Source organism: Sabethes cyaneus, chromosome 1, assembly GCF_943734655.1.
Source record: "Sabethes cyaneus chromosome 1, idSabCyanKW18_F2, whole genome shotgun sequence".
Classification (NCBI taxonomy): Eukaryota; Metazoa; Arthropoda; class Insecta; order Diptera; family Culicidae; genus Sabethes; species Sabethes cyaneus.
In genome coordinates this window covers 161,385,932-161,413,526 of record NC_071353.1, presented here as the reverse complement: position 1 = coordinate 161,413,526, position 27,595 = coordinate 161,385,932, and the positions used below count along the sequence as shown (strand labels likewise).

General features: G+C 38.1%; 1 protein-coding gene across 1 annotated transcript in view; it reads right to left on the bottom strand.

Annotated features, from left to right (window-relative positions):
• Positions 1 to 27,595, bottom strand: part of LOC128732897 (disintegrin and metalloproteinase domain-containing protein 30) — a 439,446-nt gene that overhangs the window by 125,444 nt on the left and 286,407 nt on the right. The window contains exons 7-9 of the mRNA XM_053826334.1: positions 9,378 to 9,550; positions 9,137 to 9,306; positions 7,548 to 7,711 (exon numbers count right to left, since the gene is read on the bottom strand). Of these exons, the coding sequence (XP_053682309.1) occupies positions 7,548 to 7,711; positions 9,137 to 9,306; positions 9,378 to 9,550 (507 nt within the window). The remainder of the gene's footprint in view (positions 1 to 7,547; positions 7,712 to 9,136; positions 9,307 to 9,377; positions 9,551 to 27,595) is intronic.

The window sequence follows — 27,595 nt, the reverse complement described above, 5'->3', positions numbered from 1 at the left end:
TAGTCCAATCGAGTAGTTGAGTCAAGCAGTTCATTCGAGCAGTCGAGTCGAGCAGTTGAGTCGAGTAGTCTAGTCGAGCAGTGGAATCAAGCAGTTGCATCGAGCAGTTGAAGCAGTCCAATCGAGCAGATGAATCATGCTGTCCAGTCAAGCAGTCCAGTCGAGCAGTCGAATCGAACAGTCCAGTCGAGGTTCATTCATGCTGTTAGGTCGAGCAGTCGGGTCGAGTAGGAAGTCAAGCAGTCGAATCGAGTAATTAAGTCGAGTAGTACACTCGAGCAGTTAAATCGTGCTGTTCAAGCAAGCAGTCAAGTTGATCTGTCCAATCAAGCAGTTGAGGCGAGCAGTCGAATCGAACAGTCCAGTCGAGCAATCGAATCGAGCAGTCCAGTTGAGCAATCGAGCAGTGCAGCAGTCGACCAGTGAGGTGACTGAGAATACAACCCATTGCTACGAAAGCATGACGTCCTGTCAGGGACCTGTTTTTAGTTACCAATAAGCCTCTTATGACGTCCTGTCAGAGACCTGGTTTGCGGTACAGACATAACCCTCTTATATAAATAGATAGATTCATATCATTAATATTTTTTGAAACGGTGGTTCTACAATTGATGGAGGGACGGTAGGGGAAAGAAATGATTTTTTTTTGAATGGAGGGGAAAGAGCGGGAATGTGGGGGGGGGGGGGTTATTGGTAGTTACGCTTAACAAATAGTCGTTGTGACTCCTACCTTTTGTCCGATGCTGGAAGGTGCATGGGTCGAACCAAGCTATAATCTAAGATTATAACCGGATTTGAACCCACTATACCCACGGCAGGGCATGTGGCCCCGCTCTTTCCCCTCCACATAAAAAAAATCATTACTTTCGCCTACTGTCTCTCCATCAATTGTAGAACCACCGTTTCAAAAATATTAATATTAATGCCTGACCACATTTCAAGGTCGAAGACTAAAAAACACGAGTTTGGTCTACTTCTATCATGCACTATTTCTGCTATTTTGTTGTTCCATCTTTCACTCTACCGTACTATTATTATGACAATTTTTTAATGTTCTTTTACATCTCTTTATTTTCAGCCTTTCTGTATATATACCATGCTGCATCAAAATCCGGACGGTACCAATATCCGGACACCTTCATAAATTTATCTTAATTGTTATAGAAATTTATGCTATTTATGAGGTGTAATTATGTGGAGAGCTTTTAAAATATATCTAAGATCGTTTAAACATAAGCGGAAGTTAAGTAGGCTGCGAGACATAATTAAAATAAATCCAAACGTAACGTTGCTGTCAAACAGTGTCTGTTTTCTTCGAGTTGTTCCGGATTATTAAGAAGTAGTGCCTTCAGTTTTAGCGGTTTTGTGAACTTATTAGCACTAGTACAACAGTTTCTTAAGCTTAGAATTGATACAAATAGTAAGTTTCAATCAAGTGAGAAAGTATTATTCATTAAAATGCTGAAATAAAGTCTATTTTAATGATTAATTACACTGTCCGGATTCTCAACCAAGATATCAAGATGTTTTTATATCCGGACAGCTTAACTATTTATTGATGGTAACTGATTAACTTTTTTCTAAAGCAATGCGTGAGGAGATATTGAACCAAGCAGTAACTGCAGTACGAAAAGGAGCTTCTATCCGGGGAACAGCTATTAAATATGCAATTCCAAAGAGTTCGCTGGAGGACAAGGTGAAATCGAGATATGCTGGGAATCGAAAAGGTATTCAGCCTGCCCTTTCAAACGATGAAGAGAAAGTCGTATTGGAATACATCATCGTTATCTGAGCTTCAACAGGCTAACATTGTTTCTTCAAATGTTACAGAAACCAGTACGAATTTACCTCCAAAGATAGGAAAGAGACACCGGAAATGGCGTGCGTTTCCAGCAGTAGCTACTAGTGACGAATGGATGGAGATGTATCAAGCGGAAGCCAATGAGAAGCAGCAACAAGAAAATTTGAAGAGAATGAAAATTGAGAAAAGGCATTCGAAGCAGATTAGAAGGGAACAGGAGAAACTCAGAAAGATCGAAGAAAGACAGATGACGCAAAGAGCCAAGATGGAGGAGATTATGAATAAACAACCTATTATTAAAAAAATGTTTTAAATCTAAATAAACTAACTAATACGTCTGAGACTTTCTACCGAATTTACTCACTGTAAAATAGACTTTCTATTAAATGCTTTCAGTTATTTAACTTTGGAATAGTTAATCACCATCGTTCTGGGAAGGCAGGTATTTACCAAAACCACGGATGGAAAATCAGTGATTTGGATCAAATCTGTCAGTTACCCCCACATGCACAGATCATAATCTGTACAGTTCATGACAGACAGCATTGATCATAAGATTTTGTTCTCGTGACAACTCTCAGCAGTCGATTAGAGTTAGATCTCACCTAGTTGCGATAAAAAGGTTTACCGCACTGCTTGATTCGAAAGGCACACACTACACACAATCGATTGTCTGTATCTATTATATTTTTCACTACGATCAAGCAATAAACAAGATCTGTTGTGAAGATTGTCATATTCTGTACAGATTACGACAAATTGTTTATCGCTTACAATGTCAATAAAACTGAATCAGATCGCTCGTATGTTTATTATTGCTAGAAGCGTTTTTTCCATCCTTGTTAACGACAACGAAGTGTTATTAAAGGTAAAAAAATAAAGAAAAGTAATTATTAAACGCTTATTGTTACAATTAATGCGTTTTTACTTGTAGGCAATAATTTGTTAACCACAATATGAGAAAATTTTACCTGTCCGGAAAAATGTCCGGATTTTGATTCAACCAGATTGAGGTGTCCGGATTTATGAACAAGACAAGCCATTTTATTTCGCTTATTTTAATGAATTTTATTGAGTTTCTATCATTAAATTGATATATTACCGAAAGTTCAAACTTTAAATTTGACTATAGCACAAAGCAAATATCGAAGTGGTGCGCTATTAATTTTTACGGAGCATATTAAAAATGTGACCTGCTTAAGTGTCCGGATAGTGATGCAGCACGGTACAGGGTGATAGGTAGCTTAGTGTAAATATTTCGGGGGTTGATAGAGGACCACATTTGACGAAAAAATCCTTCTACACATATGGTCAAATCTCAATATCATTATCAAACATTTTTAATTACCGGTTCTGTTTGCCTTAAATTAACTCTAGTACAAAAGGTGTGCTTGGCTAGCTCATTTCTGTTGCTTTGATTTGAAAACAGAGAAAAATTATCACTGAAAAGTATCCTTAAACTTCCTACTTCATGAAATTTAGTAAGTTTTCAAAGGCATGAAGCTTTGAAATAGGTATTTCTCAAGATGTTTTCATCAAATTTCTCCCAAAAAGAGTAATAAAGTTGATTGTTTTTTTTTGCACCAATTCAAAGATCTAGTACCGTTCTACAATTCGTTCTTCGACAAAAAAACGCTTATCTCTTTTAGTTTCGTTGCAATTTAATTTTAGAAGTATTGTGTTGGGTGTTTTTTTTTTCCTGTGTGGACTCATCACTGCGACCAGTATGGTTGATCTATTGTGATATCGCCCGGGTGTTTGCTGTATGACCTGCACTGCATTTCTTTTTGCTATAATCGCTATTGAATGAGCGATATACGTATTAAATTTTACGCGTGCTTGTACGTATTGTGGGGTTTACCCTTCCTTCGTTCCTCTGACCAGTACACTTAACTACAGGAGGGACTTTTGCGCTGTCAAGAGTGGGTAAATTTAGAATTCAGCATGAAGGAAAAGTAAATGAGGTGGGGGCGGCTGAGAATAAACCCATGCTAAAGTCACTGGACATCGAATGGTTTGATTCTACTAAGATTCGAACCCACGACCACTCGCTTGTCAAACCAGACTCGGTAACCTTGCGGCTACGGAGCCCCCTTGGGTGTTGGGTGTTAAATTCGTATCTGAAAACCGCCCAAATTCATACATCATGCATAACATACTATATCATCGCGTGCGTCGGGCACGGTCTGACGCGTTTGGGAAACAACAACGAGAAAGACTTCTCGTGTCTCTCTAGAACGTTTCTAAAAACGATTGCAGTATCAAAATGTTTTCGCTGTACTAGCGGACATTCGCTATGGCTTCGCTAATTGTGTAGCAACAAGAGCCCAACAGAAGTTTGTTTGTAGATTTTCCGACCGTCGCACAGAGGAGCAACTAGGGCAAAAAGCTGGCCAAAATTATTTTCTAATGTATTAAGTAATATTTCGCTCGAATATGAAGCAAACCGTAAGAATAGTTAATTTTGTAAGAAACTGGTGCCATTGCTAGTCATTTCAATTCACTTATCAGTGCAGCTTATGCTTTTCTTCTAGTCGCTATTTTGCAGCCTTCTCCAAAACCTACAAATGCATGAGCAAATCAATGAGTATCTTGTTTATCTCTGATTCATATAAAAAAATGATATTGGTTAATACCAAATTGTTGATAGTGGAGTAGACTGATTCTTCGACACTAAATCAACGCAGATGTCTTCTCTGTGATATATGGCTGTGATATGGCCTCATAATCCCTAGACATGTACAGTATAGCTAGTGTGCCCATTGTATTCAAAGTGAATTATCTTGCACCAAAGATAGTACGCAACTAGATGCGAATTGTTGATATTTCCTTGAAAACAATGTGAAACATATAATTTTCAAAAGGGTCGCAAATGCCAGTCCGGACGTTTCCGGATGAGCTTTACGTACCGATTTGTTCAGAATACCACAAAGATTCATTCCTTCATAGAATATATGACCAGATTATGCAAGATTTGATAACTTTTTTACCATTGAAAAGGCACAAAATTGCAAAAGCATTGCATTGCATAGTTGTTTGACAAAATTGTTTAAAACAAGTCATATTTTCAAAATTTTAACCTTTCTTCCTACAAACCAGTTAGAATTACTTATGATGAACCTATGTTTTTATAAATAGCCTTTGTTAATCTTTTTGTTTACTACTGATATAATCCGTTTCCTGATGCTTGATGATTTAAAAAAATGTTTCAAATATTGTCAATGTTTGTACACCTGCTAAAACTTACAGGTATGTTTCTACGTGTTTTGACTAAGAGTACTTTGTGAAGCATCTATTTAAGCATACAAAAAATGTATATTATATTGGAAAACCGAAAAAAATGTTTTTCTTATTTTGGCCAGCTTTTTGCCCTAGTTGCCCTCTGTGCGTCGGCTACCTAATGCAAGTAAACAAATCCAAAAGTATTCGTTTTGTTACACAATGATTTTAATTCAGACACCTTTACAAGAACGTACAAGGCAAGTTACGGCACTGCCTTGTACCACACTAGAAGGTCCAAGCAAAAATGCATCCTTTGCACACTACAGGTTTTAAGAGCTACTGCCTGCGGATAAACCTAAACGGCATGTGTTTTGCAGGATTATGCATGCAAAAGTGGATCATTGTTTTTGCTGTTATTGTTTTTCATACGAGTAAGAACCTGAGCGCCGCCGCACGTGGTGATCTAATGTGCTATGCGTGATGTATGATTTCGAACAGTTTTCTGAGACTAATTCCACATCCTACACGATCATTTTAAAATTATTTTGCAGCAAATCGAAAAGAGGTAGGCTTTTCCTGCCAAAGAACGACTTGTAGAACGATTTCAAAAATTTGAATTGGTAAATAAAACCAATCAGCTTTATCACGCTTTTTTTGGAGAAATTTGATAAAAACGCCTTGAGAAACGCCCTTCGAGGTACGATGCTGGTCAAACAAACCAGTCGTCGTATGTTCGAATCTGGACTAGGCGGTGCTGCTAGGTAGAGTTAGTAGGATTGTTGCACTAGCCCCGTAACTGTCCTGTACTCTAACAATCGGTTGCGAAGTCTGTCGATAAAGAAGGGTAATGTCTAAAGACGGTTTATGCCCATGGCTTTGCTTTTTTGCCTTGAGACACTTTTTTCTAAATCATTTGCGGAGTTTTTCATGAAATTTTTAATGACATTTGTCACCTATTCATCAATATTTTTGTATCATCATATTGATAGCTATTTTACACAAAACAGAAAAAGCCAAGATACCCGAGCAAGGATTCACAACAAAAATATATCAAAATTATTACATATTCTGCTGCTGATATCAACTAGAAAACATGTTTTGTTACCAACTCAAAATGGCACTTATGATGTATCAACCTTTGCTATCATTTTGCTTTCATTTTTATTGAAAGAAAATGTGTTGACAAATTTTATTTATGATGTAAATAAACCTTCAATATTTAAATTAATCTATTTTCAGATAAATTTTTTTCTAGTAAAATGGTTGTTTCAAATTGTATGATGATAGCAAAATGATAATGATATGATAGTAAAATGACATCTAATTCGGCTTTCCTACTAATATTGTGCAACAGCAAGATTAGTATTCCGTTTGATATTTTTAATAGCAAAAGTAGTATTCAATTTAATTTCACGGCGTGCAATTTTTGATATCAATTTTGATATTTTAACCGCTAAGTCGACCAAAATGAAAGCACACCGAGTATTCGAAATCCCTTACATCAAGATATCAAATTTTGTTTTCAATTTGCTCTAAAACTTTGCTCGGGTAGTGACTCAGAAGTTTTACTCAAACGTGGCATTTTATTGAGAGAACATTTCAAAAATATGACTTAAAAATAGAACAAAAGAGACGAATTTGTTACAAAATCTGTTTTCGAAAACAGACACTGAGGAAGCCTGCAAGTCGTAGGCGAAATACGTATCTGTCATGAATAAAATACACATAGTAGAATTAAATTGGATAAGTTTCCTTCTTTTTTATTTTTAGGTTTCGTATTCTACTAAGACGCTTCAAAAACTTCAACAATTAATGTCAACATTAAAAGAAATGAAAGAACAATAGGTATGCTGACAAAAATTTCCATCAAATATATAATATTTTTTAACTTTGTCCTTTCTGTGTTTTCCATAGATAAACCCCAAACGACAATTTGGGTTTTATCACACACTTATAACGGTTCTAATGATCAAAATTGGTCAGCAAGACCGCAAAAAAACTGGAATTGGCTACTTAGAGTGAGTTTTCCTTAATTTTTATCCGATTTTAATCGATTTTTATGTCGTATGTCGTTACGAAGCCAGGTAGTAATTTGAGGTTTTGCACTTTTTTATCTGCACAACCAATTGTTGTGGCACAACGCCCCAATTGTTAGCTGAAAATGTTATGTTAACCAAATGGGTTTATTGTTTTGTGTTTTCTTTGTGTCAGTTTTGAATCGTATTTATATTATTTTTTATTCATTTTTGCGGCATTATTCGTGATATTTGTTGTATATTTGATATTATATCAAAATCGTCATTAATTTGAAATTTCCACAGTTTCAAAAACTTAACCAACCCTATTCGGATACATACTCGAACCCGCACATGGTACACGGAGCTCAGGTGCGCGCGGAAAAAATCCCTTTACCCTCTGATTTTCTCACTCTCCTTTCGAAGCCCTGATACCCTAACCCAGACCGCTTGGGCTACGGTCTGTCTGTCTGTCTGTCTGTCGGTCAGTCCCTTCTTCTGAAACTTACCTCGTTCGGTTTATTCAATAAACAGAGGCCGTGTCCGATCCGCAGTGCATCAATATAGTCCAATCGACTGCACTCGGAGAATTTATACGGCTGGACGTTCTCCAAACCGACAATTGACTGGGACATTATACAGCCGTGCCAGTCACGACAAATGCACTCGTCACCTGGGGTGGATTTTCGTTCGTTCGTCGATTCGTCCGTTCGTTCCGGTGACGGTGAAGGAAGCCGAAGAATGAAAAAAAAGAGAAGAAAAGAAAAAAAAACTGGATTAATTTTGCCGCAGAATTGGATGAATGAATGAGTTTTCACAGCCAACCGGACGACGGTGGTGGACCACGCTACGGGAGGAAAAAAAGGCTGAACAGAAATAAATGGGAAACAATTTTCATGTCACTAGCCCACCACCACCGAGCCTGTGCGAGCGAGCCAATGGATTTTATATGCGGATCATGATGGGTACGAGATGTGCAGCACTGATCAGGTCAATTCTTTCAGTTTCAGCTTCATTCAGAAGGACCCCTCTTTCCGGTCAGTTGCAGCAGTAGCATCAGCATCGGCATCGGCGTCAGCAGCAGCAGCCATAGCCATAGCGTCAATAGGGCACACGCTGCACTGTCTGTGACCGGTCTCCGGTGTTGTTCCGAAGAGGTCCTCCTCTCCGTTGTTCGGTGTGGATGGGATAGGCAAGTGGCAGCGCAGCGTGCCACAGTCCGGCATGGGATCGTTTTGGATAGTGACCTCTTGTCGTTCTACACCATATTCGGACAGTACGGATCTTGACCTCATCGGAGCGCAGTACAGACAGCACCATACGCACTTACTACTATGGAAGGGCTTGAAAGAGCGGATCGAAAGAGAGAGAGGATAAGCACGTGCTGTAGGTAAAATGGTGGATGTCGGCAAATAAACAATCCAACCGGAAGCAACGAGAAAGGGAAAGCATGCGAGAGCTGGCTAGGGCCGTGCACGGCAGAGTGCATTGAAAGGATGGCCACCAGATAAATGTGTGTGTGTGTCTATAGGTTTGTATGTGTGCATTGCAGGTCACACATGCTATTGTTAGCCATTGATTCGAGTTTGCTTTAGTCTGGTGCGAGTGGATTTCGATGTCGATGAGTATGTGGAATTGAAGGCAAAAGCGGTGGGGGATGGGTGGGGTAAATGGGTGGTAACGCTGCTTCACAATGGTGAAGACACAAAAGAGTTCTGTGGTGGATCTTTTATTGCTTTTGTGCGAACGTGTGGATGCAAGCTTTTTACTCCAGCCTGGGGAGGGGGCTGACAGCCACTGCAACTAGGCAGTCCGGGGAGCGAAATGGAGACGCTTCCGGCGAATGGCATTGTGTGGCCTGTGAGGATCGGATATGGGTATTATTTAAAATAGATACAAGGTTGAAAGGAAGCCATGAAAGTGCAATTCATGGAATAAGTTGTATCTCGTGGAAAGGAAATTCAAGCGAGGAAAGAAAAAGAGAGAAAGAACAGAGAACGAAGGCATCATCGCATCGCCCGCACAAGTTGGGCTATTTTTAACGATTATGAATTGGAAGCTGAAGTTGACTGTCGTTGGGATGCAGGGCAGTACTTACGGTTGTCGTCGTGACCCATGCCGATGTTGTGTCCGATCATGTGCGCCATCGTTCCCGCAAGCAGGTGCGGCTCGTACGTATTGATATCTACACTAATGCCGACTGCTTTCGGGGTGCAGACGGTTTCCGGCACGGACATGCCCGCTTCGCCGCCGGCGAACGTTTCACCCCTGATGGGAAATGATGCAGAAAAGAGAAAATTAGAAATGTTATAAATGAAAATTGCCGAAAAGTTACTTACGTTAGCAGCTGCGTCGTATCCTTATCTATTTTATATAAATTCCTAGATGTATAATCATTAAAATTAGATATTGCTTTACTAATATCCTTGCCACCGTCGATCTGTGCCTGGTTCTGGCCCTGCCACGTCTCTATATATACAACCGATACGCGTGTGTTGAGCGTACGAAAGTACTGTTGGGGAAGAAAAATAAATAGACGAATTAAAAGAGCGGTAAATTTAAGCAGCCCGCAAAAACGGAAACGCTACCGAAGCTACCGGGAAGGCACAAATTAGTCTAACTCCAATTTAGCTCCAAAAAATGGGGGTGCTTTTTCCCCCCGAAAAAAACGAGCTTATGAACTCTTTCTTTCAAAGCCAATTTATCGGATGAGATTTGTACGGATTTCGGGAACGTACGCACGCAATGTTTTACCGTAGGAGGAGTTGCGAATCACGCAACCCTTTCGTGCGAAAGCGCAGTCGAACGGGCGTTGGGGGAAGCTTTATTCGACACGCAAATCCGAGTGGCAATTTAGATGGAACGCACGCATGAATGCGGTCAGGAATAAATAGTTGACCGAATAATGAAGCAATTCACTTAATTGTGTTTCATAAAATAATTTCAAGTGGATATAGGGGAGCAGGAATGTTCGAAGACTGTACAAAATGACCTTTTCTCTTCTTGTAGCAGAATATCTCAGAAATATTCCATCGAATTATTAAATTATACGGTGTTCGGATAGAACGGTAAACTTTTTTTGTAGTAGTATTTTGTTGTACAGCTCAAACTGAAATTTGGAAGTTTATTAATGTTACAAATTATTTCTTTTCACAACTCACAATAAATAGTTTTCGCCTATGTTTTTCCCTCCGTGCACTCACGATTTCCTCTACCAATCTTTAATCATCCGAAAATTCTTATCTCCGCGCACTGTTTTTGCCTGCTTTCTGAATCCTATTTTACAGTTCACTAATTAATCACTGGAATAATCTGATCAATTTACTTACGATTATTTTTCTGTTTACTAATTTTTTCTTCACAGGTTGCGCACAACAACCTTTTTTTTCTTTTCAGCTACTTACAGATGAATAATCACAAACTACCACCAAGCATTCCTTCGAAATCACTTCTTCTTTAAATAGGTATAACAATTTCGATTCCAAACTTCACTAATCTAGCAAATAATCTTCCGAAAAAGTTCCAATTTTCTCACTCACTATCGTAATGGTTCCTTCTTGTTTTGATTCCTTCCCGCTGTCACGTCGCTGCCAGTTGAAAGGGTTCATACTATTTCACCGTCGGCATACCCCAGCCCGAAACATCCGGAGGGTCTTCAGGAAGTCCAGGATTTACTGTAACCTACCTCAAGAACCGCCAAGTTGGCTATAGCACGACGGAATACTGCTTCAGCCGTTCGGACGTTCGCTGGCCTGATTCGTCCGTCTGCTCCCCGGAACACCTGCTCGACGACGATGCCTCTGGTCCAGCACTTCCGGTTCTTCCCGTCGACGATAAATACCAGACTGTTCCCCAGAGGAAATGGTTCGGGGTAATCGCTTCTTGGTTGGCTGACTCCTGCGGCATGTAAGTCAACGGTCGAGAATTAATCGCATCTTCCGTCTCCGCAAGGACCGTCAGCAGCATTTCATCTGTGAGGGTGCGTCCATCATCCAACGCTTTCATGCTTTCCTTCACCGACCGCACCATCCGCTCCCATATTCCGCCCATGTGCGAGGTGTGGCTGGCGGATTGAAATGCCATGCTGTCGATGCGCTGCCTAGAGCTTCTGCACATGCGTAGTGGATTTTCTGCATCTCGTTGGCGGTACCTCGGAAGCACGTAGCATTGTCCGAAAAGATTTCTGTCGGAGCTCCATGTGCTTTGCAGAACCTCCGGATGACCATCTTGTAAGACTGGATACTGAGGGTATGGACGACTTTCAGGTGTACCGCGCGTATGGCTAGGCAGATGAACACTGCGACCCACCTTTTCATCTTCTTCCGGCAGACGGTCACTTCGATGGGACCAAAATAGTCTATGCCCACCGCGCTAAATGGCCGAAGGCATGGTGTTACCCGCTGGATCGGAAGCGGAATCATCTACGGAGCTACCGGAAGACAGCGATGCACTTTGCACCAAATGCACTGTCGCGTTACTTGAAAAACTGTACTTCGGATGTTCGGGATCCAGAACCGCTGGCGATGCTCATTCACCACGGTCTCCCGATTGGCATGTCCGAATTTCTCGTGGTAAACTTGAATTAGCTTTCCCGTCACCCCGTGCTTTCGAGGGAGGATGATGGGAAATCTCTTATCGAACCGCATGTCGATCGACGTCTCCATTCGACCGCCCATCCGTCGAATTCCGTCCTGATCTAGGACCGGTGTTAGCTGATAGATGCTGCTGGATCTTGCTATCCTTTCGGGTTGCTGCCCTGGCTTCAGTGTCAAGTTCGTCGTCAACACACTCATCTCGTCTGGAAAACCGTCGAACTGCGCTTGTTTCCACAGAACGATCTCGGCCTTCTGGAATTCCTCCTGGCTAAGAGGCTTTTGGACCGAAAAGTACTGAGCTTTGATCAGCAGCCGTTGCCTTTCTGTCGCCTTCGTCGTGATGATCCGCTTACTATTCTTTTTGCGAATGCAGTTGCTTATAAATCGCAATGCATATGCTGTTCCCCGCAGCAAGGTAATCCATCGCGAACATCTTTCGTTGTTTTCGTTAGACTTCGTGAAACAGCACCAGCCCCCTTGCTTCCTCGGTAGTGTCACCAATCTGCGTATCGGTAGATGGCCATTGATCTTCGGACTGGTGCAGGAATGATAGACCGGCGAACCACTCACTGTCGCTCTGTAGTATCGGATTCCGACTCCATTTGGTCAGGACGTCGGCAATGTTGAGCTTCGTTGAAATCCACCGCCAATCCGTCGTTCGTGTCAGTTCCAGGATTTCTCCAATCCTAAACGCAACAAACTGCTTGAATTTGTGCTAATCAGAGCGGATCCAACTGCACACGGTCTTAGAGTCTGTCCAGAAAACACACCGGTCAATTTTGAGCGTGTGCGTTGTCAGGATGGTTTCGCTCAACCGCGCACCTAGGACCTAGGACCTAGAGAAACTCCAGCACAAAATAGATACAACTGACCAGGGCCTCGTCTGAAGGTCCTTGTCTTGTTTTAATTGATGCTTATCGGTGAAAGTCGTTTGCAGAAATATGTTTGAATTTTACGTTTCTGCCTACTTATTTCGGGCATCATCAGAAAACGAGTAATTCTCGCTGAAACGGGCCACTACGGACACGGGGTCTTCAAATATTGGAACTTTTGCTCTTAATTGGTCGAAAATGGTTAAAAAATAAGAATTACACTTTTAATACCTCGAAATAGTGAACCCCTCGTTCGCCAAGGGGCCTAACAGTTTCAAAAAAAGATGAATTTTGAGCAAACCTTGAGATCTATATCATGTGATATTTCATAAATTGGCCATGAAACAATTAACAAATGGCCCGGTTCTGTAAAGAAGAAGAACAGGGCTTCCATATGGAGTAAAATTTTTTTTGGCGGCCATCTTGGATTTGGTCGCCATATTGGATTTTATCAAGAAATCGCCGTTTTCACCATGAGCCCCCCAACCGTATTTCATTTTAAGACCACCATTGGAAAGCTGAGAAAAAATGCTATCAGAAACATTCATCAAGTAGAGTATGCAATAGCATTAACTGAATAAAACAACTAATTTTCAATTATATGATATTCCATTATATGAGGGTTGTATACCTTGATACAGGCAATTAATTGTTTCGTTTATTTAATACCACTGCACATGTAATTTCATGAATGATCCTTACAGCATTTTTTCTCAGCTTTCCGATGGTGGGTTTGAAATTAAAATCAGTTGGGGGGATTATGACGAAAATAGCGATTTTTTTATAAAATCCAACATGGCGACCAAATCCAAGATGGTCGCCAATTTATTTTTCACTTCGTTTATAAGTCCTACCTCACCTCTTTACAAAACCGTGTCGTTTCTAGTTTGTTTCATAGCAAATTTCGGAAATATCACAATAATTATATGAAAATTGTGAACCTTGCTACAAATAACTAGTTGTTTTATTCAGTTAATGCCATTGCACACCTAATTTTATTAATATTTCTTATAGCATTTTTTCTCAGCTTTCCAATGGTGGTCTTAAAATGAAAATCGATTGGGGGCTCATGGCTAAAACGGCGATTTTTCGATAAAATCCAATATGGCGACCAAATCCAAGATGGCCGCCAAAAATTTTTTTTATTCCATTTGAAAGCCCCGTTCTTCTTCTTTACAGAACCGGGCCATTTGTTAGTTGTTTCATAGCAAATTTATGAAATATCACATTATATAGATCTCAAGGTTTGCTCAAAATTCAATTTTTTTTAAGCTATGAGGCCCCTTGGCGAACGACGAGCAGTTCACTATTTCGAGGTATCAAAAGTGTAATTCTTATTTTTTACTACTATTTTAACTATTTTCAACCAATTAAGCGCAAAAGTTCCAATATTTGAAGACCTCGTGTCCGTAGTGGCCCCGTTTCAGCGAGAATTACTCAAAACATTTGACACACAAAACAGTTATTTGTTATTTGTCACCGTTGTCCGTCCTCTGCTTGTAGCTGCGTGTAACGATCATTCAATTCTTCAATTTTTAATCTAAAATTTCATTGAAAATATATTATTTAAATATCAATTTCCAACAAGAAGGTTTTCTTGTTGGAAATCAACAAGAATTTGATATTAGCGCAAGAACAAGCGTTGCTTGTTCCCGCGAGTTCGATACTATGCGTAACAATGCAAATGCCATTAGTTGAAACTCTAAATGAACAATTTGAATTGGAATTATGAAAATAAAAAAACGAATACTGTTGTAAATGCAAAGATCTCAATAAAATACCTTATGTTTGATGCTAGAAACAATAAATTCGCTTAAACGTTCAAAAGATATGAATTTTTAAAAAGCAGGTTGATAGTACACTATTTTTGGACAACTGTATCTCTAAAGAATTTCTTTTAGATATTTCTTTTGAATTACTTAATTAATTAATTAATCGAATTAATTACTCATTTCATTTCAGCTTTACATTATTCACCGTAAAGGGGGAAGGTGTGATCTACTATTTACAAGCATACACCGTCATAATTCAGTACAGAATGTCAAAACCCGAAAGTTTGGAGGAATCATGGGACCACATCTACTACAAAATGATATCGGACAAATCGTTCTCCTAACGGACCCGTGTTTTGGCCTCCAGAATAGTCATATACAAAATATTATATTTAATTAAAAAGAATTATCTTTCGAATAAAACCATTTTTATTTATGAATTCCACCATACAAAACTATCACTTCACTTCTGTTCACACCACTCGTTCTCCTGGCGAATTTGTTCCTCCTCTTCCGGCGTAAAATCATTTTTAATGTTGAACGTCTGCCGTATCTCCTCCGGTGTTTTACCCTTGATCATATTCGCCACCGTTTTACAGCAAGCGTCCAGCAGAGGCATGATTTCCAGATAGTTGGCGCTCATAATCAGCTCGTACAGAGTAGTCGGATCGACGCGCAGAAAATCCTGATCCCACAGGCAGATATCGTCCGACCGGTTTTCTTCCGCATCTTCCATCGGTGCCGGATCGTCCTTGTGGTAGGTGGCCCACTCCAGTACCTTCCGAAGTGTTGCTGCATTTACGTTCGGCAGCGGAACGAATTGCTCCTTCGTACCGTCCAGACGTAGAGCTTCGATCATGGTTCTCACCGTTCCGGAACACTTGACGATGTCGACGGTTGTATCGAAAATTTCGCCGTCCGAGGATTGCAGTTTAATGGAATTGCTGGCCATTTTTAAGCTGGTTATTTTTTAATCTGGCTTAACAACTTTTAATAACAAATAATGAAATTGTTGTTGTTTCCAACGAAACTGATGCTCCTCAACGGAATGTTATCCACTTTTATACAGCAAAAAGAATGGCTTACCTAGGACTAACGGGAGGCTTTTGCTTTACCTATTAAATGAAAAATCCGTGTTTGTCAATTGAAATTACCTATTCAAGCCTTTAGGGGCACAAGTAATAAGGTAGATAGAATAAATATTACCTACAGGGTAGAAATATTTGTGATAAAAAGATGAAAAGGGAAGAGATGAAAAATGAGAAAACAAAATAAGGTACACCGGGGCAAGTGGGACCTAAAAAATGCATAGTTTGTGCTTATTCCACTGTGTTTTCTATACCTATGATTATTTCAAAATTCTTTCAGCACAGAAACTCTTCAGTGGTATCACACTTCGAAGGATTAATTACGAAAAAGGCCTATCAATTTACATGAAATGAATCTGGAAGAGAATTTTCAAAATTATAGCGATAGGTCCTACTTGACCCATTTACCGGGGCAAGTGGGACCTATATTCGAATTTGATTAAAAAGCATAAAATAATAGTAAATTGTGTAAGTTAATATACAGCAATGTTAAAGCATTCCAAGAAGCAATCAAAAATAATATTTGTACGAAGGGTTCATTCAAAAATAGCGTAACAAAATCAGATCACAACGGGCGACTTTATAATTTATAAAAAACACAGATCGTGAGCAATTACGCTGTAATGCATTATTGTAATGAGATGTAGTTGAATATATAAGCTGTGCATATGGGCTTCTTTTTTGGGGCCCCTTGGTTTAGTCCTTTTCGGTTTTATTTTAAAGTTTTAATGTTATAAATATTATGTAATTGAACTGAAAATGTTCGGTAGTTCATCTAAAAAATGTATGTAAAAAGACAGGAAGTTTTGTGCTGAAACACTTTATTTTTAATAGGTCCCACTTGACCCGGGTGCTTTGAAGTGCCGACCTTATTTCGACCCATTTTTAATGCCGTTTGTCATATTAAACAACTAGTTTTTGGGCGTCATTTGTTAATACACTCATTATGTTTACTGTTATGTAAAATAAAAACATGTACTTTTACGTAAAGCCTGTGGCCAAAATATCATTTATAGAAAGGTGCATCAAACTTACAACGCAAATTGAAAATAACGCTCAACTTTAAAGTTCAATTTTGATGTCTGGAATGCCTGTTATAATTAATCTATAATTTTAATACACGCATTTGAGTTGTATCTTTCATTTCTAGAAAGGTTCGGTTGAAGAAAATGAGGTTGAAGAGAGTTATGAGCTCCGTTCCCACTTATCCCGTAATCCCACTTGCCCCGGGGTACCTTATAAAAAAAATAACTCGAAAAATGAGTGTACGAGTTGAGTTAACGTTAACATATATATTAAAAGCAACAATAGATTTGGTTTTCACGTTTAAAACGTAATGTGAAAATGCTTAAAACTCATACCTTTTTGCTCGACTAAAAATTCTGATTGTTTTTTTCGCCAAACACCGGAAGGAGAAAAACTTTATTAAATATTTGTAATGGCCTTATTAAAAAGAAGACGAAAATAAGGAAAAACGGAGAAAAGTGAAGATAAATGATAATTTTATCAAAGAAGATGAAAAGATTGAGGCCAAAAGAATCAAAGATCTGTTTTCTAGAACAAAATATCCACATTTTTTAAAGAAAAAAACACGAAAGGGAGACGTTTTTTAAGAAAAAGCGAATATTTCTGTTCAAAAGAAATGAAAATTTAAACAAAATCGTTGATGGCGGACAATATGATGCTTCAAACCTATTGTCACTGCCAAACTGGCATAAAACACATAGAAGAAAACCACTGTCCTACACATTTTGCTTGCACACTAGCACCCTCTGTTAGGCATATGCGCGCGCTGCAGTGTGACCATGTTACGAAAGATGCGATTTTTGAAAAATGAGTGATTTTTGCATAAACCATGGAATCAATGCGAGTGTCTCGTCTGTTTGTCTATGTGTGTGTCGGAAAAAGTGCATTTTCCTACTCTGCGGACTAAAATGCAAGCCGAGCTGAAAGGTAAAAAAATTAAAAGAAAGAAAAAACGGTGAAATGGCGATGAAAATAAAAAATTAAAAGATGAAGATAAAAAATGATGATCATGATGATAAAAAGATGATGAAAAGTTTTATCAGCTTTTCGTCCCGATTTTGTCAGCCTATAAATTTTGTTTAACTTTTGTGCTTTTAAAAATTTGGGGTCAAAATTAGAGTATTTTTATAGTAAAAGTTCTATAGTTCCTAACCAAGCAAAGATAGAGGTATACTATATTCAGAAATTTTGTGTATTTTTACTATTTGTACAACTTTGTAAAACATGAAAAAGTCATACAACAAATACAAAAACAACTAAAATAGAAAAACTGATTTTACCGATTTTTCATTTATGAGAAACTAGCTGACCCGACAAACTTCGTATTGCCACAAATTAACCTGTGTTGTACATACATCATGAATCTCGGATGATCTTTGTCACAATCTCGAGTTTTGCAAGCCCCCCAGCGGGCGGCGCTTCCGACGGCGGGTCACCGGCAACACTCGCGACCGTCTCGTCCTGAATGATCTAGTGTTACTATAGATAGTTTTTGTGGTCTTGTTATTGACTAATGTTTAATGGATTTCTCGAGTTCGATTAGTTTTTGAGTTTCGCAAAAATTTCTGTTTTATTTGTATGAGAGTCCATATCCCCCTACCACAGGGGTGAGAGGTCTCTAACTATCGTAAAATAAATTCAAGACTCCAAAATCTCCCACATGCCAAATTTGGTTCCATTTGCTTGATTAGTTCTCAAGTTATAAGGAAATTTGAATTTCATTTGTTTGGGAGCACCCCTCTTAAAAGGGGAAGGGGTCGTAATTCACCATAGAAAAAATTTTTGCCATCTAAAACTCCCACATGCCAAATTTGGTTCCATTTGATTGATTAGTTCTCGAGATAAGAGGAAATTTGCATTTCATTTGTATGGAAGCCCACCCTCTTAAAGGGGAGATGGGCCATAACTCGCTTTCTAAAGAAGAGAGGGGTCTCAATTCACCATAGAAAAAAATCTTGCGTCCAAAACCACTTACAGGTCAAATTTGGTTCCATTTGCTTGATTAGTTCTCGAGTTGTGAGGAAATTTGTTTTTCATTTGTATAGAAGCCCCCCCCCCCCTCTTAAAGTGGGGAAATCCATAGAAAATATACCATAGAAAATATTCTTGCCTACAAAAACACCCACATGATAAATTTGGTTCCATTTGCTTTATTAGTTCTAGAGTTATGAGGAAATTTGTATTTCGTTTGTATGAGAGCCCCCCGTCTTAAAAAGGTAAGGTGTCCTAATTCATCATAGAAAAAATGGTTGCCTCCAAAAACACCCACATGCCAAATATGGTTCCATTTGCTTGATTAGTTCTCGAGTTATGAGGAAATTTGTATTTCGTTTGTATAGGAGCCCCCCTCTTAAAGTTGGGAGGGGTCCTAATTCACCATAGAAAATATTCTTGCCCTCGAAAACTTTCACATGCCAAATTTAGTTTCATTTGCTTGATTAGCTCTCGAGTTATGAGGAAATTTGTAATTCATTTGTAATGGAGCCCCCCCTCCTAAAGTGAGGAGGGGTCCCAGTTCATCATAGAAAAAAATTTTGTCTCCAAAAACACCCACGTGTCAAATTTGGTTCCATTTGCTTGATTAGTTCTCGAGTTATGAGGAAATTTGTATTTCGTTTGTAAAGGAGCCCCCCCCCTCTTAAAGTGGGGAGGGGTTCTAATTCACCATAGAAAATATTCATGCCCTAGAAAACTTTCACATGCCAAATTTGGTTCCATTTGCTTAATTAATTCTCGAGTTACGAGGAAATTTGCATTTCATTTGTATAGGAGCCCCCCTTCCTAAAGTGGGGAGGGGTCCCAATTCATCATAGAAAAAAAATTTGTCTCCAAAAACACCCACGTGCCAAATTTGGTTCCATTTGCTTAATTACTTCTCGAGTTATGAGGAAAATTGTGTTTCTTTGGTACAGGAGCCCCCCCTCTTAAAGTGGGGAGGGGTCCTAATTTACTATAGAAAATATTCTTGCCCTCGAAAACCTTCACATGCCAAATTTGGTTTCATTTGCTTGATTAGTTCTCGAGTTATGAGGAAATTTGTGTGAAAGCCCCCCCTTTTAAAGAGGAGAGGAGTTATAATTCCCCTTATAAAGAGGGGAGGGATCTCAATTTACCATAGAATAAATTCTTGTCACCGAAAACACCCACATGCCAAATTTTGTTCTATTTGCTTGATTAGTTGTCGAGTTATGCAGAAATTTGTGTTTCATTTGTATGGGAGCCCCCCCTCTTAGTGGGGGGAGGGGTTTCTAACCATCACTAAAACCTTTCCTGGCCCCAAAAAACCTCTACATGCATATTTTCATGCCGATTGGTTCAGTAGTTTTCGATTCTATAAGGAACATACGGACAGACAGACAGACAGACAGACAGACAGACAGACAGACAGAAATCCTTCTTTATAGGTATAGATAAGATTTTTCGATCTTTGCTGAAGAGATAGAAGGTTACTGTCTTCAGCAAAATTTCTTGTAATAATATGCTGTAAAACTTTGTAGAACACACAGCAAAGTGTTATATTGAAACCGAAGAAAAATAAATTTTTTATTGCTCTTTTAGGGGGATTAATCAAAATTTGAGTTCCGCTGGACGATAGAAGTTTTAATTTAAAGAAACTTCCAAAGATTCCATAAACCTAAAACCAAGTTTTCCAGCTCGAAGCTAATGCGCACCAAAAAAAGTTCTGAACTAGTGTGCTGTGCCCGGTTCATTTAGCTTTCGGTTGACCAATTGAGGGTTAAAATTTAATTTTTAGTAGAAGTCTTCGATATTGCATGATCTTAAGTCTTGAATTTTGAAAAAAAAAACTCCCGATTTTGTCAGTTTCCCCATTTTGTCAGTCCAAAATTCAACATGGGGCTGACAAAATCGGAACATTACTGTAATGACGAAAATATGATGAAATGAGGATGAAAGGATAATAAAGTTCTGGAAAAATGGTTAAAAAATTATAAAAAAATATGATGAAAAGATTTTGAAATATTGATGGAGAGATAATGAAAACATGATGAAAGAATAGTAAAAAAATTATGAAAAAAAAAAACGATTATAAGGCGGTGAAAAGATAATGAAAAGATAATAAAGTGATAATGGAGAAATGATAGAAAGATGATGAGTATGAGAAAAGCAAAGCTTAGGTGCTACATTTCTTTATCGAAACTTGACCTTCTGTTAAAAAGTTTAAAAAGAAAAAAAACTCAACGCCAGTTGGTTTTGTCGTACGATACTGTATACTAACAGATGGCTGCGAAGTCTGTCGAGCAAAAAAAAAACCAGAAGGCAAACAACTCCTCGTACCTCGAGACCAACTGGAAGATGATGAAAACATGCCTAAAAGATGATGAATACAAGATATATAGGTAATGAAAAATAGACAAAAATATAGCGACAAAAAGAGATGATAAAAAGGTAACGCTAATATAGTGAAAAAGTGCTGAAAAAATGACGAAAACCTGATGAAAAGATGATGATGAGATAATGGAGGCTTGATGAAAAGAAAATGAGAAGTCGATAAAACGATGTTGAAATTTTTTTTGGAGAGATGATGACAAGTTGGTGAAAAGACAAAACAAAAACAGATGAGAGGAGGATCAAAAATGGAGAAAAGATTATGCAAGCATGACGAAAATATGTTAAAAATATGATAAAGATGTAATCAAAAGATGCCAAAAACATGAAGAAAAGATGCAAAAAAAGAATGATGGAAACATGATGAAAAAATCGTAAAATGATGATAAAGTAATGACGAAAAGATGATAAAAGTATAAAAAAAGTTAAAGAAAGCAAAGCAAAATCTTCGCGGTACATTCCAACAGAATTTGGCGTTCTGCTTTTTTGTTCGATAGACTTCGTATCGAACTGTTAGTAAACAACATCGTACCACGATAGTAACTGGGAGACGATTTTTGAAACAAGCCAATCTTTCTTCACCATCCAACAAACACATCCAAGAGTCATTGAAGCATCCCATACTATCGTCTATGGGAAGAACGCCTGAATATAATTTCCAGTCATCAGCTTGCATTCAATACATTAGCTTGTATATGAGATGAACCAGCACACGGCTGAAAATATCGAAAATAAAGAGAAAAAAAACATCAGCTTGCATCCAACTCCAAGCAGCAAAGCAATACCGTTCGCAAACAGCAAAAACAGAAGAGGTCCCATGTTGCTGCCTTGAGGTACACCCGAAAGATAGAACGTAGAACTCGGCCACATAGGTAGGAGGAACTAAGCCATTTCGTAAAATGCCGAGATGCGCCAAGTCGCCAAATTTTCTGTAGCAGTATTTTATGATCTTCTATCCCTTTAGGCCCCAACCTACACAATTGTGTAGGTGAAGGCTTTTGCTAAAAATTCTACCTAGAATCGTTCATACAACCTACTATGTGTAAAAGTTGGGCAATGTTACCCGAATAGTTACGCTTCGTATCACAATAGTTAAATACGTTCTGTAAATAGTTGTGTCGCAGTAACAATTTTCCACAAAATTAAAAAAAAACGTGCCGGTCGAAAAGGGCTATACGATCCAACGCAGCTCTTAAACCCGTGTAGATTACATCAATTTGTGCCTTTTGTTCCATGTGGGATAAACAAGCAGACGTGAAATCTAGAAGGTTAGTGGTTGCGGATCGTCCAGGCATAAATCCATTGTTGGTCGGTGGAGATACAGTATTGTTCTGATTATGTCAGCTCCACCGTGAATTTTAGGCTAATATAATTGGAAAACTGATAAAATCGGAAACACAATTTTTTTTGTTTGCTCAAAGTATGCCAAGTAGTAATTTACGTATAAATTATGTTTTTTTTTGCATTATGAGGGGGGTCATGTTTCAACATATTAGGATGATTAAAAAAATAGTTTTAAATGCGTACCAAAAGTAGGATGTCTTTACAAAAGTTGTAGAACATGCTTAAATAAGTAACTTTGTCGTATATAGTAACTATCTATCTCTTCTGGTTGTCGAAATATAATAATTTGTATGTAAAAAGCACTTTTTAAAAGAACTGTAACTTTTGAAGATACAATCAGATACAGACAACTGATACTGGCTTTTACAGGTTTTTTGTTGTACTTTTATGTGTGAGTTATTTGATCAGCGAAATATTCGAGTTCAAAAAAGTACTATTTTTCACCGAAAAAGCTCAATAGCTCGGAAAATTTAGGAAATAACGTATAATAATCTTCCACTAAAACGTGGATTTTAGTAAGACAGATAACTTTCTGGAACACTAAGAACACGTAAAAATTGACCAGAATAAGTTAGGGACAAAAAACTGTTCCTAAGGGTTTGTCCACAAATGACGCTTCATAGCTAATTTATATGAAGAGATACAGCTATGATGTCTTTGACAAAGTTGTTTGTATTGTCATTTTTTATATCTTTGCTGAAGGCATCAAACTTGTATCTTAAATAGGTGAGAAAATAACTTTCGTATTTCACTTTTAAGGGGAACATAATGGTTCCTGTCAAATGAAGGATTTTTTTATCCCAAGAAATATTGCCAAAGACACCATATGCGAAAAATCTTGCGTTACGGCGTAATTTCACGCGATTACGTATTTTGCTGTACGGATCACTGTGCAGCCTGGCCCATAAAGGGTTAAAAAGCCTGAAACACTCATTCGGTTGTTCATATGACCTCAAAGGAATCATTAAATGTTTTAAAAGGAACAAACAAAAAATATTTTTGGGGCTGATACAATAATGTTCCGATTTTGTCAACTCCATGTTGAATTTTGGGCTGACAAAATGGGCAAACTGACAAAATCGGGAAAAAAATGTTCAAAATTTTTTCAAAATTTAAGACTTAAGACCTTGCAATATCCAAGACTTCTACTAAAAATTAATTTTTAACCCTCAATTGTTCAACCGAATGCTCAATGAACCGGGCACAGCACACTGGTCCAGAACCTTTTTTGGTGCGCATTAGCTTTGAGCGGGAAAACTTGGTTTTAGGTTTATACAAGCTTTGGAAGAGTTTCTTAAAATTAGAAGTTCTATGGTCCAGCGGAATTCAAATTTTGATTAATCCTCCTAAAAGTGCAATAAAAAATTTATTTTTCTTCAGTTTCAACATAACACATTGATGTGTTCTGCAAAGTTTTACAGCATATTATAACAAGAAATTTTGCTGAAGGCAGTAATCTTCTATCTCTTCAGCAAAGATAGAAAAATCCTATTTTTCATAAATGAAAAATCGTTGAAATCGGTTTTTTTTATTTTAGCTGTTTTTGTAGTTGTTGTATGACTTTGTTCCGTTTAACAAAGTTGTACAAATAGTAAAAATACACAAAATTGCTGAATATAGTATAACTCAATATCTTTGCTTGTTTAGGAACTGTAGAACTTTTACTATAAAAATACTCTAATTTTGACCCCAATAACTCGCAAAAAGGCATAATTTTATTCAAAAACTCTCTCCAGAGAATCAGAATAGCTTTAAACAGGCTGAAAAGTATTATAAATCATGTTTAAAAGCACAAAAGTTAAGCGAAATTTATAGGTTGACTAAATCGTGATAAAAAGCGGATAAAATCGGGAGTTGACAAAATCGGAACATTACTGTATAATAGAAAAAAAGCTGACTTAATCGGGTGTAGATATAATCGGAACCATACTATATAGCATTTTGTTCTAGCAAGAAAAAAATTGCTCACTACTCTTTTAAATAGTTTGGATGCAGCAGAAAGACTAGTAACGCCACGTTTTTTTTTCTTGCTGGGTACATTCTCCATCCTGCAACCAGTTTTGATCGAATGATACCGCGATAGATTGATGATAAATTGTAAAAAATATGGTGAAAAGATGTTGAAAAGAAGATGAGATGATAAATAAAAGATGATGAAACATAATGTAACGATAACGAAATGGTGATGAAATCTTGATGGGCATATATTAATGAAGAGATGATAAAAAGCTAATAGAATAAAAAATGGAACAAAATAAAAAAATGAAACGAGAAGATGAATAGCCGGAAAGAAGAAGATGGAAACACAAAAGGATAAAAAGATCAAAAAATGAAAAAATAGGATTGAAAAAGTTAAGAAAATTAAGATGAAAAGATAGGATAAAAAGAAGAGAAACTGATTAAAATGATTAAATTTAAAAATGAAAAATCAAAAGACGAAAAAATTAATAAACAAAAGGGAGAAAAGATGACACGATATAGTAAGTGAACGAATAAAAGATGAAAAGTCATAAGATGAAAGCATGAAAAAGACGAAAAGATAAACGATGAAAAACGGAGAGTTGAAAATAGACAAAAAGATAAGTAGGAAAGATGCAAAAACATGCAAAAAAGAAAAGAACTTTTATTCTCTGAGTAAGGAAAAACAGGATAAAAAAGGACTCATAAAATAAGTACATATATGATCTTTTAATCCAAACACTAAATTAATAAAAAATAAACAATTTATTAGACCGTACAAACCAAATCAGTATGATAGTTTTAACAAATGTTCATTGTAATGAATTCAATCCGTAAAGGTTGATCAAACAAAAATAGCGGTGGGCCTAAATTACTACCTTGGGGGATCGGAAGAAAACACCGAAATCAAACTGCACACGTTTCATTGCTCTAGCGCGGGTAATTATTATTATTTATTTATTTATTTCCTTCAACTGACACTCAGTCTAAATGAAGATACAATACTATGTTGAATATGTTGAATATGTTTATTGAATATAATCATCCGATCTAATTGATCTTAATGATCTTGGGGTGGGGAAAAGCCGTCTTGATATTCTCAAGAGGCATAAAAACCCCACCATCTTTTAGGCACATACATACATATATCAAACTATGAAAAATTACAAATAATATAGTAGTCATAAACAATTAAATTAAAACGTCCTACACATAATACACTACTAGTTTAAAATTCTTGTCGTCTTCAGCTTGTTTTTGAAGGAAGCAGTAGTTTCGTGAAAGTCGAATAGTTCGATGACCTCATCAAATGTTCGTTGGAGCCTGGTTATTGGTTCGTTATTGCCGTATTGACTACTGTGGAATGGTAAATGGATTAGGCTACGTTGACGTAACGGCCGTTCAGGCGTGTTGAACTGGAAACGTGACAGCAGGGCGGGGCAGTCAACTTCGCCTTTCAGAATTTTGGCGGCAAATGTGGCCTGGGCAATTTTCCGACGTGTAAGCAGTGTGTTTAAATTGATCAGTTGACACCGATCAGGATAAGAGGGCAGGTTATTGGCATCTCTCCAAGGTAATCGTTGTAGAGCAAACCGAACGAATCGCTTTTGTATTAGTTCTATACGGTCGTTCCAGTACTCCTGATATGGGCCCCAAACAATGCAAGCAGTTTCTAGGAGAGGTCTTACCAAAGCGCAGTACAACGATCGAAAGCACAATGGATTACTGAACTCGTTATAAACTTTTTTGATAAACCCAAGCTGGCAGTTGGCTTTTTGTATGATGATCGATCGATGCGTATCAAAAGTCAATTTATTATCCAATGTAACGCCTAGGTCTTTTACTTCATGAACTCTTGCCAAACAACTTCCTTCGATGTAATAGTCGTGAAGTATTGGATTTTTACAACGCGTGAATGATACAACACAGCATTTCTCGACACTTATGATAATACGGTTCCACTTGCACCACTCAACAAAACGATGAAGAATTTTCTGAAGCTCACGGCAATCTTCAGTGTTTCTAATAACCAAAAAACATTTCAGGTCGTCAGCATACAGCAAGCGGCATCCATCGGGAAGCAGAAAACAAACATCATTCACGCATAATAAAAATATCAAAGGACCAAGGTGACTGCCTTGCGGAACTCCAGATAAGTTCGTGAAGGCCCGGGATTCATGAATGGGAAAAGCCGACTTGAGTTGAGATTTAGTATTTAGATTCTCAAATCGGCATAAAAACGCATTATCTTTTCCATTTCACAACGTATTATATACTTAAACATTCATAAAATTCACAAAATAATACATGAAATCTTGGTTAAGTTGAATTAGACCTAATTCTAGCATTAAAAGCGTTCGTCGTTATAGAAAAGTCATAGCGGTCGTAAACATCATTAAATACAGAGCACATCGCTTGGACAGTGCGGTGGAGGTCGAGCCGAAGAAATCCACGAGATCTTAGCGGTCGAGGCATTACGTTTATGTTTACCAACGCCAGAAGTTCAGGAGCATCAATTTCGGAATTCAACAATTAGGCGACAAAGACAGCTCTAGATAGATCCCTCGGCTTAACGTTTCGATATTCAGCAGCTTACAGCGGTCCGCATAACGAGGGAGGTTACGAGGGTCCAACCAGGGTAGAAATCTTAGTGCGTGTCTAATAAACCTCCGTTGCACTGCTTCGATTCTAGCTGACCAAAAATTTGTATACGGGCTCCATACGATAGAAGCTGTGTCCAGAATGGATCGTACAAGCGAGAAGTAAAGAGCACGTAAACAATATGGATCACGGAATTCATTGGCAACACACATGATAAACCCCAAGTTGCGATTTGCTTTAGCAATAATGTTCGAGTAATGTTTGTGGAAGGTCAATTTAGCGTCCAGTTCAACTCCTAGGTCATTAACAACATTGACGCGTTCCAGAATAGCCCCGCCGATTTGGTAGTTGTACACGATCAGTGTTTTGCTGCGAGTGTAAGTGATGATTGAATTGAATGATGATTGAATGATTTAGAAACACTGATGTTGAGTTTGCAGTCTTCCACTGACCGCGATGAATATTTTAAGAACGTCAGCGTATAACAACTTGCGGCCAGGCGGTATAACAAAATAGACGTCGTTAAAAAATATAAGGAATAGTAACGGTCCTAAGTTACTTCCCTGTGGAACTCCAAGTTGATTGCAGAAACTGTACGATTCAGCGGAGCCTAACTTTACTGAAAGCTGACGATTTGTAAGTTACGTTTGAAGCGAGCACACGAAGCCTTCAGATGCGGCCAAACGTCTCAGTTTGCGATGCATTATTTGGTGGTCAATGCGGTCAAAAGTAGCTTTAAGGTATGTACATACCGTGTCCTCCTGAGCTGCAACTTTCATCTGACGTAGGTGAAATGAACAGAACGGCAGTAGATTCGTGTTAATTGAGCGTTTAGGAAAAAAGCCATGTTGCTCTATGGAAATGTAAGACATCACTTTACTAAACAGCAATTTTCCCACGAGGACCTCCAAAAGCTTCGAACCGACACAACACGCGAAGTGATGCCGCGGTAG